General features: G+C 41.7%; 1 protein-coding gene across 9 annotated transcripts in view; it reads left to right on the top strand.

Moving 5' to 3' along the window:
- LTBP1 (latent transforming growth factor beta binding protein 1) overlaps positions 1–19,132 on the top strand; it is a 402,262-nt gene that overhangs the window by 163,623 nt on the left and 219,507 nt on the right. For 6 of the 9 annotated variants that reach the window (XM_049652315.1, XM_049652312.1, XM_049652316.1 and 3 more), the window contains exon 5: positions 750–917. The exons of 1 other annotated variant lie outside the window; for it this stretch is intronic. In XM_049652315.1, coding sequence (XP_049508272.1) covers positions 750–917 — 168 coding nt within the window. Of the gene's footprint in view, positions 1–414; positions 918–19,132 lie in introns of those variants that run through there. 2 more of the 9 variants (XM_049652317.1, XM_049652318.1) reach the window with 2 other exon arrangements.

Below are 19,132 nucleotides of genomic sequence, written 5' to 3'. Positions count from 1 at the left end.
TGAGGGCTCCGGGATGGTATTTTAACAGAGGCAACCCTTTAGCCTCGTGACCTGGCCTCCCTTTTTCTTAGATGGTCCCTGTTGACAGTAAGGCACAAATACAGGTTGCATAAATTAACATGGGGAAATAATGCCCCGGAGTTGTGAAAAAGAAACGGGCTCCCACAGCTGCGTCACAGGATTTGATCACTTCAGCCGAGAGTGCCAGGAGATTTGAGACAGATGTTTTCAGACATGCCGCATGCCTAAAACATTTCCAGGGGTCGGACTGCAAATAGTGACTTAATAAGTGGAGAAACAGGGAAAGTATGCAAGTTGAGGACACAAGAGTTTATTCACCACGAGGTGCATGGCCAACCTCTTTGCATTACATCTGCCTGTCAGGGTTGGCTCTTTCATGTCGTGCCCTCCGTATTGCTCTTTGTCTGCCCGTGAATAAAGTGCAGCATTGTGGTTAGTAATCCCACTCCAGTGACTCGACTTCAAATGTGGTTTTGGAGTGCATCCCAGAGTTCTGTTTGCTAAGCTTCCTACTCCTGTTTCAGAGACACCACTGGATACAGAGCAGCGAGCACTGAAGGCTTCCCTCTTTCCTTAAACCTGTCGGGTTGTGGGCTCTCTCGTTCCCCCTCTCCTCTCCTTGCTTTTTTCCCCTTGTTTTTTTTTTTTTTTTTAAACCTTCCAAGGCACTTTCATGGATACTAAGCTGATGTGTTTGTTGTTCTTTTTCTCCTTGCCTCCGCTCCTAGTGAGTAACCACACTGGCCGCATCAAGGTGGTCTTTACTCCGAGCATCTGTAAAGTGACCTGCACCAAGGGCAGCTGTCAGAACAGCTGTGAGAAGGGGAACACCACCACTCTCATTAGTGAGAATGGTCACGCTGCCGACACCCTGACGGCCACGAACTTCCGAGTGGGTGAGTTCCTCCACGGTCCCTCACTGTCCTTCCTGAATTGAGTTTTCTGAGATCGTAGCATGTAGACATCCTCTTCCACTCACACTGCTCTCTGCCTGAATGGGTTTCTGTCTATGAGCACGAATACGCTTCTTCCAGGAGATCTTTTAAATCACTTTCAGAATAATTTTTACCCTGCTTTTCTGGCTTCTCAGAGAGATGACAACTAGAATGTTGCCCCTGATTGCTTATCATGGACGCAGCCTGTGGTGATGGGGGGGGGGGGTATCAATAGGACAGAAAGGGATAGCTTTTACATTGAGACCCTAATGCACAGTTCGCATTGATCAGCTTCACGTTTAATCTGCTCAGTAATAAGAATTTGTCCTAGATCTGACTCCCGTTACAAAATTTGGATAGTGTTGCTTAAGTATAAATTTTTTACTTTACGGATAGTCATGTTCTAAAAAAACAAAAAAAAAAAACATCTAAGAATTGTCAAAAACTGCATTTTGGTTGTAGAAAGGGATACAGACTTGCATCCTTCACCACATTTCTGCTCTGATTCAGAAGGCTGAATTATACATTGATACATGACATGGATTTAGGGGAAGAAATGCTAGTGGCTTGCTGTCAGCACTCAAAACCTTTTAATCTCTCTTAACTAATTTAAATATGAACTACGGTGGTCCCTGAAAAGAAAGCTTTTTACTTAAAAAATTTTTGTGTTGTTTTTACTTTTTCGTAAAGGGCGAAAGTTTTGCGGTCCACCGAATGCTGTCACGCTGCCATGTTGTCATGCAATACAGTATTTTTGTCACAGAAAAATGTCTTTTATTATTTTTTGACCAATTATGGTTTGCCATGTGTACTCAAATAATCACAGACACCCACATTACTTTATGAGTTACTCACAAGAATAACCCAAATGTCAGACAGATAATAACACTGGCTAGATCTGGTCTTTTTATGGAATATTGCTGTTTAGTCTTGAGCGTGTGTGTCTGGGGGGTAGGAGAGAGGGTGTCTCTTTCAAACTGATTATCATCAAGACAAAATACAAGGGGGCAGCCTGAAGTCCTTATTAGCTCTTTTGATTATTCTCTGCTTTATCGTGACTCCTAATCCTGATGAGGTCAAAGCATTATTCTGGAGAGTCTGTACATGGAAAAAAACGTATGCCCATAGATACTATTTAAAAGGGTGTTGTGAATTTCCTGGCTATGATAGGGGTGTTTGGGCATATTTTAAAAAAGAATTTAGTTGGTGGATGCCAAGTTACGCTTAGCAGGGCAGAGCGCCGAGTCTAATGGGAAGTGTGTTGAACTGATGATCGGGAAACTAGATTCTGGTCCGGGTCCTGCCACTACCTACCTAATCCACAGGGTGTGACAGTTACTGTTTCTGGACCTCAGTTTTGTCTCATACAGAAAATAAATGGCTTATGTTTAGTGACCTCTGAAATTCAGTCTTCCTTTAAACTCTTAGGGCTTTTTATGAGCAACAAGTAATATCATTTTCCGGAGGGTTATAGACAATGAGGGGAAGAGAAAAGGCAGTTCCCAGTAGGTTATTACGTGCTTAATGGCTTTTTCCCACTTTTACTTTTCTTGATTGCCTGCCTTGCTCTCATGGCTTTCTCAGCTCTATCAGCAGCAGCAATCACTGCTTCTCCTCCTCCTCTCAGTTTTCATAAATCTTTACAGTAAGAATGACAAAGCAATCGGATGGGTGGTAATTTTTTGGCTTACAGTGTATTCATTTTGAAACTACATATTTGAAGGCTTTGAGAAACAGAGGAAGTCTACTTGTTAAAACACGCTGCACACTTTCCTGTCTGGCATTTAAGCAGCTGTTTAGGAACAGGATACACGTAGCCTATTCAAAATGTAAAACGGAGCAAACTTATTTACACAAAAAAATTTCAAAACCAGAGCTCAACTCTGCCACAAAAGGATTGGCAGAGTAGTTCACGAGAGAGAGAGAGAGAGAGAGAGAGAGAGAGAGGGAGGGAGAGAAAGAGAGAGAGAGAGAGAGAGAGACAGATAGACAGGCAGGCAGGCAGGCAGAAAAGGCATGGTAATAAAGTTTCACATTGGAAGTCCTGGGAAATATTTAATTTCTATCCTGAGCTATTTTCCTCTTCTCTTTATTTTAATTAAAAGACTGGATAATCTGAGGGACCAGTTTTAAATTTTTTAAATTGAAGAATGGTAATTTTGTAGAACTTATAGATTATGATTCTTCAGAAATACAGAAAATTTTAGAAGTTCTTTTTTTAGACATAAGTATCTTTGTGGACTTGACTGGTTTAATATAGCTTTATTACTTACAAAAAGTAGCTGGCTGTTTTTCTATTTATATTTGCTTATAATATGTTAAATCTTTTGCACATAAGACATGTATATGGAAAATAGAACAGCTTGGGGAAAATTCAAAATTCATTAAATTTGTTAGCTGCTCTCTTTGGCCTCTGCTATGTAGGGTGTGGGGACTCACACACTTGTTCTGTAAAGGGCTAGATAGTAAATACTTGAGACACTGCAACACAAACATGTGGTCTGCAACTACTCAACTCTGCTGTGGCCATGAAAGCAGTGTAGGCAGTATGTACAAGAATGGGTGTGGCCGCATTACAAAAACCTTGGGTGTGCCAAATTTGACTTCAGTGGCACAGTCTGCTGACCCCTGCTCCCAGAAGTCAAAATACTACTGGGAAAACCATATGGACTTCAAGGTCAAGGGAGCTTAATTAAATAGTCCATTTTGATCATCAGAACTGCAGAAATGAATTTGAACATTTCCATAGTGATTTACAGGTTTTTTGTTTTTTGGTTTTTTTGAAGGAAGTGGAACACATACTATTATTAACATTTTCTTGATAGGGAAACTTAGGCAGTGGTGTAAGTGAGCTTGACTTAGTTACATAGCAAGTCTGTTAGCTAGGACTAGAACTTAGATCTCTTTAGGTCATCTGTTTACTTGATTGCGTGGGGTCTGACCACGATGGGTAGGAGGGACAAGGTGAAGAACCTCATGGAGTTGGGTTTTGTGGGAAGGACGGATGGTTTAATAGAGAATAGGCACCTGAGAGACCTGTAGCCCTGGATTGGAGTCCTGGCTTCACCATGGCCACTGGCCATATTCTGGCTTTAGATCCTCTTGGGCTCAGGTCACTGACCACACAGAAGAGGTAATGATAAATATACGGAGGGGCACCTGGGTGGCTCAGTTGGTTAAGCGTCCAACTTCAGCTCAGGTGATGATCTCAGGGTTCACAAGTTCCAGGCCTGTGTTGGGCTCTGTGCTGACCACTCAGAACCTGGAGCCTGCTTCAGACTCTGTGTCTCCCTCTTTGCCCCTCCCTTGCTCGCTCTCTCTCTCTCTCTCTCTCTCTCAAAAATAAATAAGCATTAAGAAATTTTTAAAAAAAGATACAAAGGATGGTTCTTTAGCAGACACAGGGGTGATACTGGTTTCTTCCTGTTTTGTGCTGCTTCTGTGCCAGTCTTTCTGGTCTTTGGTGATGGGGAGTCTGGGCTTTTCAGATGTGAGAGGCAGGTGTATTGTTTTCATGACTATTAAGCATATAGTCTCTGCTCTTGAGTATTCAGTTAGAGACATCTTAAGTATAACTTCCACTTACTGTGAGGCCTGAATGAGGATGATATCCAAGGCAAGTACTCTGAGATTCTAGAATAAACTCATTTTTATGAACATGATATTGATATGATATAGCAGAGTATTTCCATCAAGTGGCATTTTCTTTAAAGCAGATTTCTAATTATAACACCTTTTTTGTCACATTCTGAGCTTTGCCTCTTGGCTCTCCCCACCTTTGCCTTTTTAAAAAATGGAAACATATTCCTAGTTGGGTGGGCCAGCAGGTTAACCATTGTTGTTTTAATGGATTCTTTCCGTTCATAGGGATATCATGAAGACGACCTTCTGGTATTTTTAAAGTTGTTTATAGAGTCATAAGTTCTCTTAATAAGAACACAGGAATTCATGTTGTCACAACTAGAATGTTTGAAATAAAATAATACTATCCTGTGACATAGCTTATTTGTAGAGCCACTGAAAAGCAATCATGACTGCTAAAATAACACATTTGGTTTATATGATGCTGCTTTCTCTGAAGAGTTACAGGGGACTCAGTTTCGATCAGCATCAGCTGAATAATTACAAAAATTATTTGATAATTTAAAAAGTATGTTCCCATGTTATTTCATTTGATGCTTATTTCCTCTGAGGGAGGTAAATTACAGGATTCATATTCTGTGGATATGAGTACCATAGCCCTGGTGGGTTTGATTAAAGGTGACTCGCAGTCAGGTTTGCCTTCCCAGCATCCACATACCTCCTTCTCACCCTGTTGCCAGGTGAGTATGTATAAAACACTGTGCTAGATTTTCCGAGACAAATCCTAAAGCTGTTCCCTGAGAGCTTGTGCTTTGAGACGAGGAGCGTGCATACATAAACCTAAATCAAAGTAGAAAGTGCTTTGCCTGAGCCTGAATGAGGATCTCCGAGAAGGAGATACCACGTCTAGCTGAGGAGGGAAAGACATGGCGTGTGACTTTTCTGTCACCATGCTATCCCAGCGCTAACCCTTGTAGGGGTTGGCTTGTAGCCTGAGGTGGCTAAATGCATGTTTGCCTGATTGTAGACTGATGGGGGCAGTGGAACTTGAAACGTTGGTTAAGTTCCAAAATACAGATGGAAGGGAAGTAGAGGGAAGGGAGGTCTGGTTGATATGGGAAGGAAGAATTTACCTGTTGGAATTAGGCAGGGAGACAAGAACGTGCATAGGTAGTTTCTGAGAATTGCGAGTAGTTTCACTTAAATGCAGAAAGCATGAAAGATGATGATAATACATGATAAGTCTGGGTAGGTAGGTTGGGGCATGGTTGTAGAGTACCTTGAATTCCAAGTGTAGGAATTTGGACTTTTCCAGAACTTACTAAAGTTCTCTGAAAAGGGGACATAGAGATTTCTCATTTTGAAAAAAAGGAGGAAGTTTTCTCAGTTTTTTTTTAAGGCTGGAAACTAGCATTTTATTAGTCTAAAATAAGCTTTTGATCAGCTCATAATAGATGACAGTCTCTAGCCACTTTTAACTGTTGAGTTTGGTTTGCTGCTCTGTGTTGGGAATTTCCCCTGTATATCTCACGAAACCAACCTTGTACTGAAGTGTTTTTGAGGAATGGAAGCAGTTTGTTTTGTTACACTCATTATGTAGGGTCTCTTCGTAACGAGGGAAGACAGTTCGCTCTCATCCAGGCAATTAATAAACCAGTAACTGCTCAAGGAGGGGGAAGCATTTAGATTTTTTTCTGGCAACTTAGTTCAGAGTCTTTCGTCCTCTGCCAGTTGTCATTGTTTGGATCCCTTGATGTTTATCCAGCACAAAAACCAGTGAAATGCCAACATATCACTCTTTGATTAAGTGGTGGATATATTTTCCCCTTGATGCATTGTACAGATTTATGTTTCTAAACATGATCTAGTATAATACTAAAAGAAAGTGGTTGCTTTCGTTTGGGCAATTTAGAATGCATAAGAATTTATCAAACTACTCCCACATATATTTAATCTTTTCAGAATATTTTCCAATAGTGAATACATGCCATCATGTAAAGCATTTTGTTGTTCATTGTATTTGAGCTTTGGAAGTGGTATTAGGAATATTAATTTATTTAACGTCTTTATTGAGCACCTATTGTGTGTTGAGGATTAGTATAGGTATTAAGGATACATTGGTTAGCAAAACAGGCAAAGTCCTTGCCCCTGCAACACTAAAAAAATACAGCATGGCTAAATAATATGGGTGAACCTTGATGATACTATGCTACATGAAATGGGCCAGTCACAGACTAACACAGGGTGTGTGATTCTGCATGTATGAATTATCTAGGTAGTCAGCTTCTTAGAGGGAGAGAGAATGGTGGTTTTCAGGATTGGGGGAAAAAAGGTAATAGGAAACTGCTGTTTTATGGGTATGGGGTTTCAGTTTTGCGAGATAAAAAGTTCCGGAGATTGAATACTCAACAATATGAATGCATCTAGCACTACAGACCTGTACAGTTAGAAATGGTTAAGACCATAAATCTTATGTTGCATATATTTGACCACAATTGAGAAATAAAACCAAGCTATAGTGTGAGTATACAGTACTGTCACATGGGTACTACCAAAATATACGATATGTAAGAAAAATTTGACCTAATGCCAGGTAGTGATGAATGCTATGAAGAAATAGCATCTTGGGAGGGGAGGTGGAGGTGGGGGTGTGGGTGGAAGGTATGGATGGCTATTTTAGGCCAGTCGGGAAGGGCTGTCTGGTGAGGGGACGTTTGAGCAGAGACCTGAACGGAGTGAGTAGTGAGCTCTGGGACAGAACATCACAAACTTCGCAGATAGAGTAACCTAACTCTATCACTGTGTTTATCATTTTATTTCAACTGTGGCACATCTCCAGAAGGCTGGTGTTAGGAGCGTTCAGGCAAATTTGTCCTATATGTGTTGTTGGATTAGGTTTTATTGATATGTATATTGATCTGTATATATTACATACACACACACACAACACACACACACACACACACACACACACACACATTGTATCAAGGAATCCTGTTAATAACATCTTTAGATAAAGAGCCTCATTCATAGAGCATGGGAGCAAGCAAGTCTCTGGGTGAAAACATGGTCCTAGAATTATTGCAGAAGGAATCTGGTTATTTATAATAAAAAGTACAGGGTCTTTGATATAGAAAAAATTTACCAAAGAAGCAGCATTGCCTTTTTCTCCAATATCTTATGTAAGACAGGTCACATGATTTTGGTATGGAGCTTTTTTTAATGGAAATAAAACTGATTATGAGGGTGTGTGTGTGTGTGTGTGTGTGTGTGTGTGTGTTTGTGTTTAGGGAGAGGGTCCCGTGTGGAGGAGCGCTGCATGGAAAGGTAATTCCAAGGGGTTAGTTGGACCAAGGAGAGGCAATAAGTTGTTGATGTTAAGAGCCCAAACCAGGAGAGAATGAGGTCCTGTTGGTTGAAAAGGAAGATCTTGGAAGCTGAGAAGGTATGGGGCACAGAGCGGTTGTATAAGAAAGTATGTATGCGGGCACCTGGGTGGCTCAGTCGGTTAAGCGTCCGACTTCAGCTCAGGTCATGATCTCGCGGTCTGTGAGTTCGAGCCCCACATCAGGCTCTGGGCTGATGGCTCAGAGCCTGGAGCCTGCTTCCAATTCTGTGTCTCCCTCTCTCTCTGCCCCTCCCCTGTTCATGCTCTGTCTCTCTCTGTCCCAAAAATAAATAAACGTTAAAAAAAAAAGAATGTATGTAGAGGTGCCTGGGTGGCTCAGTCAGTTAAGCCTCTGATTTTGGCTCAGGTCATAGTCTTACAGTTGAGGGATTTAAGGCCTGCATCATGCTCTGTGCTGTCAGCACAGAGCCCGCTTTGGATCCTCTGACCCCCTCTCTCTCTGCCTCTCCCCCCACTCTCAAAAATAGATAAACATTAAAAAAAAAAAAAGAAATATGTCTGTAGTCAGGACACTTAAACAAAAAAAAAAAGAAAGAAAAGAAACAACCATAGGTAAAAGATTTCAGCAGTTTGCTAGCTCTGTGAGAAATGCATGTGTGATCGATTGTTCCTGGTAAGCCATGCCTGGCCTATGTCATGGGGGTGGCTGGGACTCCTTAACGGTGTTGTCCTGGCTAGCCTAGAATAAATGACCTTTCAGAGTTCTTTGGAGTCTGTACCACAGTGTGTCAAAGCACATGTTCTTTCCTAATTTCTCTGCTTGAGCACAGGGGATGATCTTTGGAAAACTAGACTGCTTAGTGTAGCATGTTGGGCCTTCCAGGACGGCCTTAACTCAGCCTTAATCTCTGCTTCAGCCCATCCGAGGCTCCAGGTTACCAAAGGTCCCCAGATGCACCAAGCCTTCTGTGCTGCTGTGCCTCTGTTCACACTGCTGTCTGCCTGGCAGGTGCACTTCTCCAGCCCGTGTTCTTGAGCAAATCACCTACTGCTTTGTCAGGAGTCAGCCGAGGGCTGCTTGTGCCACGGAGCCTCATTTCCCTAATTTTGTTATACCTGTTTATTCCACTACATTCTACACTGCTTGGGGACAGGGACCTGTGTGCTTTTTGTTCGTCTCCCCGGTGCCAGCATGCACCGTAAGGTGCCAGCCTTACTTTAGAAATGCTTAATGCATCTCAGTTGGCAGAGCAAATTGTCTACGCAGGTGCCTGTGTAATGGTGGCACACAGATTTTACCCGACACCGCTTCATCGTGAATCCTCAGGCAGCTGATGTTGCAGGAGTAAAATAACCATTGGAGCAGTCTTTATAGAGTTTGGGGACACAGAATAGGAGAACATACTGCATTGACTACAAGATGCATGAAAAAGACGCTTTTTAACACTGTGGTGTACTTGTTACTCGTGGCAAACCTTTGTTTATTTTTTAAAAACGTATCTGTTTTTTCTTAGCCAGTGAGAGAGAGAGAGAGAGTGAGCGAGCGAGGAGGGGGGAGAGAGAGGGAGAGAGAGAAAATCCCAAGCGGGCTCTGCACTGTCAGCACAGAGCCCGATGCGGGACTCGAACTCACAAACCGTGAGATCATGACCTGAGCCGAAATCACGAGTTAGACGTGCAACTGACTAAGCCACCCGGCCGCCCCAGATTCCTACATCTTTAGCTATTCTTGCTGCGTGAATTCCCACTCCCCACTCTTGCGTTTGTCTAAATACTCAGAGTCTGTTAAGGAACAGCTTCAAGCTCTGTTTCAAAGGTTTCTTCCTTTGCTGCTTTTCCTCTTTCCTATTCTGCTTCTAGTGACTACCTTGTCACTTGACCCTGGTGGTCTAGCTCTGGTATACTATTGATGGCTTTGCACCCCTGGGCTGGTGATGTAACCTGTCTGATTCCACACTAGTCGAATGAATCCAATAATGAGCTGACTTTTTTACAGTGCTTTTCAGGCTTATGAGAAGGAGCCAGCTGAGGGTACTCATGGGTTCCTTGGATTGATTTCAAAAAGACCTTTCTTTTCCCCAAAATAACACATCCTTCTCTCTTCTTTTAAAAAGAGTTTGTTCATTCATTTTGAGAGAGAGAGAGAGGGAGGGAGGGAGAGAGAGAGAGACAGAGAGAGGGAGGGAGGGAGAGGGAGAGAAGGGGAAGGATAGAGAGAGAGAATCCCAAGAATCCCAATCCAATGTGGGGCTTGATCTCATGAACCATGAGGTCATGACCTGAGCCAAAGTCAAGAGCTGGACACTTAACCAACTGAGCGATCCAGGTGCCCCAACACATCCTTCTCTTAATTCACAACCTCTGTGTCCTGTGATGGGGGCATTGTGGACTTACAGCTCCTGGAGTTTAGATAGGGTATATTCCCTGCCTAACCACAGAACTGTGGTTCCTTCATTTACCAATCCTGATGGCACAATAGCTTCTAGAAAGGCATAGAAGGATGTTTGTATTATTCTTTCACTTTGGTCCTCTGCTCCTACTGCACAGAAGACTCTGTACTTAGTCACATTTAGGCTAACTCTGGGCACTTTAGGTACAAAATAATGTTGGGCATCATCATATCATGGAGACAGTGTGGTAGCACCATGTTTCCTCTGTCTTGGATCCTGCTCCTCCTTGAGAGGTTCACCTGCTAACCCAGGAAGCTCTTGCCTGTTGCCAAGCCTGCTGGCAAGAGCAAAAGCATTTAAATACTGTAGCACATTTTGGAACAGAAAGCTATGGTCAGGAGGAAAAGTAATCATCTTGCATAGATGGGGGGCATCTCCTGTGATGTATGATTACAACATTTGATGCAGTTTTGTGCTACTCACTTTGCTGTCATTGTGTAATTTACCTCCGGGCTCCTAGGTTATACTAAATTTAAGGAAGTTGGACATAAATACTGAAATCACGTTTATGAGATACAGTATGTACCTACAGAATTTATTGGCATACAAGTCGGGCTTAATTTTGCATCTTTAGTCTTAGAGTCAAACATTTATATCAGCTTTTAGTAGCAAGGTGTGTGTGTGTGTGTGTGTGTGTGTGTGTGTGTATTTTTTTTCCCCAAGTGGAGGAGGAATAATGTATTTGTATATTGTTGGAAAAACCTCCTGGAACTAACATCACAGATGATATGAAAATGTTTTTGAGGGCAGCCACACAGTCATCTTCATGTAACACAGTCCAGGAAAATAAAATAACTACCAAATGGGGAAGGATAAAGTTAGTTAGGAAGTTTGAGATTTATTCTCCAAAGATATATCACAAATAAAATGAGAAGAGCCAGATGCCCTTCCTTTGCCAATTTGATGTAATGCTGTCATTGATACACTTATTAAAACTTGATTTTCTATTTAGTTGAAGAGTATGGGTTTAAGGAATGGTTTCCTGCTCGACACCATTATCTTGCATTTAGACTCACGCAATAATTACCAAAAACCTGGCATGGCTTCAGTGTTGGCTTTTGTAAGATTTGGTGGGAAAAAGAAAAACTTTCGGCAGAAATGAGAGATTTCTTCACTCTGATACCAAACTTCAGATGCCCATCAGATTCAATAAAAATTTGTTCTGGATTCTGAAGAGTTTCTGAGCTTTCCTAGTGCAAAAACTCAACCTGATTTTCATCAAATTTTCCTTAGAAGAGGTAAAAGGGAAACTTGACATTAAGATTTTTTTTTTTTTTTTGCAGCAAGGAAAACAGACCACTGCCCTTTTTCTGACAAATTAGGAAGTGCCCTGGAACGTTCTTAACTAGTCTTATTTAGCAAGATTAGAATATGTCACTTTTTGCCACTGCATTGTCCCTTTCTGAAGAAAGGGTGATTTATGAGCCCTCTGGATCTTCTTGTGGTATTAATAACATTTTGAGCCAGCTGTTTTATTGGGTGTACACAGAGGGTAATTAGAAACATCTGAGAGTCCCGTAATGTGCCCAGAAAACCATGACGTTGTATGGAAAAGAAAAAAAAAATAACATTCTTGCCAAAGTTGTGTATTTGGTAAATAGATGAATTAGTATCAAACAGAATTTACTCTGTATTATACCCGTTTTGAAAAAGAAGCTAACTCTCCAGGCTGAAAATATCTTCTTTTTGAAACACATTCACTGCAGAAATCATAACCTTATTTGGTAAAAGACTTCTGACCGTTCATACAGTAGTTATCATTTCCCTTCTGTCAAACTTCATCATATTATGGACCATTTTCTGCCAGAAGTATTTCTCCTTTTTACCTGGCAGTTACTTGAAAACTTCAAAATTCTGAGGGATCTCATTTAAGGAAATTAACTCTTAGAAACATACTGCACCAGGGACTAGTAGTGTCCAATTTGCCTAATAGTCTATCCTAGAAATCAGAGTGGGATTCAAGAGCTTGGGCTCTATTTTAGCTAGTTACTTGAAATTTGATCTTCTCCAGTGGTGGCTGAGTTTGAATATTTGGGAATGCCGCAACAGTGGCTAAGTCGGGTTCTGATTTAAATCAGGTCCTGTTGTCTCTTCCCTCAAGACAAAATCTAGACAAGAAAACCTAACAATTTGCTGGTGGCTGGTGAATGGTTCCTTTCATCTTCGTTCACAAATAACAAGCCCTCATGACAAGTCAGTGCTGAGTCAAACTGACACATCCCAGGCAGCTGTGGACAGGGTTCAAGTTGGAGGCCTCCAGTATCTTTTCAACCTGTCTTGCTTTGCATGTCTCCATTGGGTTGCCATTTTTGTCCTGTTGGATCATTTTGAATGGGATTCCTCATCAGTTATGAGACAAAATTGTAGCTAATTGTAGGTTTTGTTAGAGGTTGGCAGTGACTTAATGAAGCCTCTAGAAGGAGAAGTGGATTCACCTGTATAAAAATGTTTATGGGGGTTAGGGGAATAGGGATAGTAGTTAGGAGCTCTGGCTGAAACCCAACTTCAAATGTCTGCCTTTTTCCAAACCCTGAATCAGTGGCTCTCAGTCCCGGTTCTACAACAGATTGTCCCATGGATTACTTAAAAGACCATACCCCAGCTTCTTGGATCACAATGCCTGGGTGTGTTTTGGGTATGTGTATTTTCAAAACAAACGATGCTGACGATTGTTGGATACAGCTCTGATAGAGAACCTGACGTCTAAGCCAGGGCCCATCACCCTTCCATGCTCAGGAATCACTGTGAATCTTGACATCATGTAGGTTCTCATTCAGTAGTTCTGGGGTGGGCCTGAGATTCTGCATTCCTAGCCAGCTCCTGGGGATGGGATCCTGCTGGGCCATGGATCACCCATAGAGTAGCAAAGATCTAAGGTGTTACTAGTTCATAAGAAAAAAGGTTTCAAAAAGATATGTTATCATTAATGATACTTGTTGAGTTCTTGAATGAGTCTGACACTGCATTAGTAAATGATTTATAAATGCCATATAATCGAAATAGGTTAACCCTTTACAACTTTCCTACCTCAGTTCCTTTCTTCGTAGAGCTGAGGTTTCCTCACCTCCCGACAGCCTCTTGGCCAGGGCCGCAAAGACATCAAATGCTGGTGTGGCAGTCTGCCTTCTCTCCTTACCCTGTCGTTTCCTCCTGCTCTGCCATGCCTCCTGCCTTCAGAATTTTCCAGGGGACAGTCAGAAAGTGTCTTTGTTCACCATGTCCCCTGAATTTCAAGGGATATGTGTCACGCTCTCAAAGAATGTTCTCTCCCCTTCCTTCCTTCCTTCCTTCCTTCCTTCCTTCCTTCCTTCCTTCCTTCCTTCAAAAGAGAGACTGAGTGCAAGCAGGGGAGGGCAAAGAGAGGGAGACAAAGCATCCGAAGCAGGCTCCAGGCTCTGAGCTGTCCTCACAGAGCCTGACGCAGGGCCCGAACTCACAAACCATGAGATAATGACCTGAACCGAAGTTGGGCATTCTATGGACTGAGCCACCCAGGCGCCCCGAATCTTCACCTTCTCTACCCTACGGCAGCAAGCCGGTTTCTGCGGGGCAGCCAGCACCCCAGGCAGTAAGGTGACTATTACTGACCTTTGTCAGCTTTGGAATGCAGTTCAAATCACTCCACAAAAGTTCCATTCCATAGTCTGCACAACTATATGCAAGGACTGTACTTTTTGCCTACTAGTAATAGGACATAAATTTGAGTTGTTTTTCTAGATGAAGTGAACTGGGAGATATATTTGCACAGATCCATCCTGATTCTAGTTAAGTTCTACTTGTGATTAATATTGAGCATTCCGAAAGGATTTGAGAATGCAGTCTTCAAGAGAAGGTATACTTGAGTGATACTAAGCTGTTCAAACCCTTCACGCAACCATCATCCTGAGTTTCTGGTAACATAATCTCTGTCCTGAACTTCATTACACCTAAGCTTCTCTAGGCCCCCTAGTGCCTAGTTTTGGACTAATGAAGATGATATTCAAGAGCACCTACCATGCAATAGACAAGTTGAATTAATGAGAAATAAAATAGAGTCACCATGAATGCATTCGCTGGGAGGGCAAAGCTAAAACTCTCCCTTCTTCCACCGCAGTCCCATTCCCCTCACTCTGGACTCTTGTTTTTCTTCACATGCGTGCAGCAGGCATATCCCAGGTGGTCCATGCTCCATTTCCTCTGGTACTGTGCAGTCTCTGGTTCACATCCATTATGCAGATGGGAAAGGGAAAGTTGAGTTTGTGTAATGGTTCTCAACATGGGGAAGTTTTGTCCTCCACAGCCCCCCCTCCAAGAGACATTTGGCAATTTCAGGCATTTATTAATTGACCATGCTGGCCAGTTGTCCTGGCATGTAGTGGACAGATGCCAAGGAGGCCCCTAAACATCCTGTGGTGCACAGGACCGCCCACCCCTACAACAAAAAATTACTTGGTCCAAAATATCAGCAGTGCCCAAGTTGAGCAATGCTGCTCTGGGCATTGCTATTTTCCCCTATTGGACGGTATCACAGACCATCTCTGGTATTTTGTCCAGGTCCCTGGAGAACTCGCCCTCTTAAATCTCAAGATTGTTCTCTAGGTAAAACCTTCAGTGTTTTGTCACAGCGGGGCTGGAGCTGACCGCTAGTTCTTTCAGCCCTTCTTGTACATGTATTAACTAATAAATGGGACCCAGGCTCCCGGAGGCCAAATTTGCATTTGATAATTTATACCTGATGATTGTGTTGGATTCCAGAGGATTGAGATGATTTGAGGTGTCTCAGGATGACTCACGTGGGCTTGATTGGCCTTTATGGGGATTCTTTGCAAACTGAAGAAATAACAAATGGGAAAATGCTTAGCATGGGAGGCATTTTTTTTGCACATCTCAGAAGTGACTATAATAGAAACCACTTTTCAACACTAAGCATTGCTACTGTGGATATTCATTTGTGAAGTGTCTGTGCTATGGCTGTTGGAAAGGGAGAGAAAGCGGAGTGTGTTTATTTGAACAATAGCATCATCACATGTTCAAATAAACATAGCACCTTGGGAGGGTTACAGGTTTGTTATTTCTAACCCAAATGTCTTTACACATGCCTTTTGAAGGGTCATTTTGCCAAGTTTAAAAGAAGAAACTATCCAAGCATTAAGAGTCTGACATATTATTTAACTTGTTGAAAAAAGAAAAGCCTCTTTGTGGCCAAAACACTCCAGGTCAGCTGGACAACGAGGTATATCATGTTTTGAAGGCATTCACTTTTGGCCTGAGAAGCAGCCCCAGAGAGCAAGTAAGACCTCACTCTCACCTGCATGTAACCTCTTACACAGCTTTCCCTTATGTTTTGGTCATCTTGCCCAGGAAGCTTGGAATTTTCACTTGTTTTGCACTTTTTTTTTTCCTTTACTGAATGAAATGTCTGTTCTTAATTCCACCAGTATAGCAGTATTTTATTGCTTCTTTTCATGAGACCCTCAGCCCATAATTCACATGGCTGATTTTTTTTTTTGAATTGTGTCTTTTTTTCTTGTTTTTTTAGTTGTGGTAAAATACACATAACATAAAATTGGGCATGTTAACCATTTTTAACTATATACTTCAGTGGCATTGAGTATATTCACAGTGATGTGCAGCCATGACCACTAACCATTTCCAGAACTTGTCATTATTTCAGATAAACTGTATGCCCATTAAACAATAATTTCCCATTCCTCTGTCCCCTCACCCTGCCCCTGGCAAACTTCGTTCCACTTTCTGTCTCTATGATCTAGCACATTTGCGGTATTTCATCTAAGTGGAATCGTACAGTATTTGTCATTTTGTGTCTGGCTTGTTTCACTTAGCCTGATGTTTTCAAGGTTCATCCCTGCTGCAGCATGTATCAGAATTTCCTTCCTTTTTAAGACTGAATAATATTCCATTGTATGTATAGACCATATTTTGTTTATTCATTCATCTGTTGATGGACGCTTAGGTTTCCATCTGCTGTGCATCATGCTGCTATGAATATTGGTGCACAAGTGTTTGTTGGGGGCCCTGCTTTCATTTCTTTGGGGGAAACCTACACAGGAGTGGAATTACTGGATCATAGGGTAATTCCGTTTAATTGAGGAGAAATTGTCAAACTATTTTCCACAGTGGCTGCACCATTTTACATTCCCACGAGGGGCATGCTAGGTTCTGATTTTACAACGTCCTCGCCAATACTTACTGTTCTCCCCTGCCTCTTTTTGTGATAGCTGTCCTGATAGATAAGTAGTGGTACCTCACTGTGGTTTCGATTTGCGTTTTCCTAATTACTAACCGAGTCGAGTCCCTTTTCACGGCCTTATCGCTCATTTGTATATCTTCTTTGGGAAATGCCCTATTCAAGTCCCTTTGCCCAATTTTGAATTGGTTCATTGAAAATGGTTTTTTAAAAACTGAGATTTCCACTAGGCTGTGTCCTGAATTACAGTGTAATCAACAATCAGTACTGACTACTAATCTTTTGAGAGATGGACGTTCTCGTCCTGGTCCTGCCACTTGAACAAGACTCATTCTTAAGTTTTAATTGTTTCATGTGTGGGAGGAGAAGGAAGAGTTTAGGGAGTAGGTGTTCAAAATCCTTGGAGCCCTGAAATGCTATTATCTGGTCTATAAAGCCTGCGTTAGGAAAAAAAAATGCTGGAATATAAATGGGATTAGGCTTTCTTTAGTATGTTTTATTCAGGAAATATTTACTGTAATTTCTTAGCATATATAGCATGTTGCCTTTTGGAGTTTTCTGGCTCTGCTTTCCACTTTAAATCAAAGGAATGATTTTCTGTAAGTGCAGTGATCTATTGTGTGGTGATATGTCATTGTCCTTGACAGGTTTAAACAGAAAATGAGAGACCTGAAATATTTGACAAGCTTATAAATGACTTTTTTTTTTCTTGCTTAGTTTTTTTAAAATCAGAGTGCTCAGAGTTTGGCCAGAAACAGAATGGCTCCATGGTGGCCTGAAGGACACACAGCTCATGTAGAGTGGGACAAGAGGGTGTGGATTCAGGTGGGGTCAGTCAGGTGGTAAAGGGCTCATTTTCTTTTTTCTCCTCCCCTTCCCCTTTTCCCCCTTTCCTTTCCCCATTCCCATTCCCCTTCCCTTCCTTTTTTTTCTTTTTTTTTTCAGAAAACTGATATAAAGGCCTTCATGCCTTAGAATGTGCTAGTGTCCTTCTACAAACTGTAACAGTTGTATGGTTTAGGATTAAAAATCTGAGCTGCAAGGATTTAAATTACCTTACGGGGTGTGGGGGGTGGGGATAAAATCAAAAGCTCATTTTAAACATAAGGATCACAGTTTTTATAGTAATTGAAGAGGTAGTTTTTTCCATCTGATGCTTGTTTGGCTTCATTTATCTCTTGCCAATTCCCCTGGTTATCTTAATTTACTTGGATTAACAGCTCCTTGAATTTTTTTTTGTGTGTGGATTTAAAGAAAAGGCCAGATGCGTGAGCATTCTTCAGCAGTAAAATGCAGAGTTTAATAATGCTTCTGCTGGGATTCCCCTGCCCTGCGCTGTGTCCCTGGAGGCATCAGTGGGCTACCTTCTGCAGGAGATTGGAGGGCTGAAGGGGAGAGAGGTTGGGGTATTTATTCCCAACTGCTGCCTGCAGGGTCCCTGGGGGTCTTTGTGTTTTTCCACCTGAGGCCACGCCTCTGTCATGAGGAGCTCTCTTCTGCAGTGGCAGGGTACTGTTCACACTGTGGTTTTCCCAGAACTCTGTTGAGTTCCTATATACCTACGTCAAGAGTCTCTTTATTAGACTGTCTTCAGTTTTGCCACATTTTAATGTGCCTTTTTTCTTGACTGCTTCTTGACTGATACTAAAATTCCAATTAAAGACCTGAGGGCAGATTTTTAAAACAGTTGATATGCCTGGCATCTTCTTTAAAAAAAAAGTTTAGTGCGTTGTTTTGATTACATAACATATGGTACAAAATTTAAAAGACACAACAGGGCCTACTCTAGAGTGAAAGCCAGTCTAATTTATTTGCTTAACAATTAATATCAGCACAAACAAATCTACCTTGTTTTTTTTAAAGACTGCGTAATATTTTACCTTGGCATGTACTGTAGCATATTTAAACTGACCGTATGATTCAGTATTTGCCTGTTACTCAGTTTTTGACCGTCTTATTAAGTATTTGTAGTGAGTAATGAATTCTTAGTATACATGTGTGAATATCCAAGAATATCCAAGAATTTATCAATTTTTAGAAACAACATTGCTGCATCAAAGGCCATGTTCTAGCTTAATTTTAATGGGTATTTACCAAATTATCTGCTATAAAAGTTGAACTCTTACATTCCCAGTACAGAGGATATAAATTTGGATTTAGAACCCTGGTTTGCATCTCCCAATAATGCAGATTGTCTGACCACATTCTTTCCAATACAGATTATTAAGCAATTTGAACTCTGAGTCTTTAAAAAAATTTTTTTAATGTTTATTTATTTTTGAGAGAGAGAGAGAGAGCATGAGCAAGGGGAGGAGCAGAGAGAGAGAGAGAGACAGAGAGACAGAGAGTGACAGAGAATCTGAAGCAGGCTTCAGGCTCCAGGCTGTCACGACAGAGTGCAGCACGGGGCTTGAACCCATGAACCATGAGATCATGACCTGAGCTGAAGTTGGATACTTAACTGACTGAGCCACCCAGACACCCCTAACTCTGAGTCTTTTCATGTGTCTGTAGTAGGTTTCTCAGCCTCAGTCTTATTCACATTTAGGCTGGACGGTTCTTTGTTTCAGGGGGTTGTTTTATGCGTTGTAGGATGTTTAACAGCATC

Source organism: Panthera uncia (genome assembly GCF_023721935.1).
Source record: "Panthera uncia isolate 11264 chromosome A3 unlocalized genomic scaffold, Puncia_PCG_1.0 HiC_scaffold_12, whole genome shotgun sequence".
In the NCBI taxonomy this organism is placed as follows: domain Eukaryota; kingdom Metazoa; phylum Chordata; class Mammalia; order Carnivora; family Felidae; genus Panthera; species Panthera uncia.
Note: the sequence above shows the minus strand (reverse complement) of the source record. Positions and strands in the feature narration are given on the sequence as shown.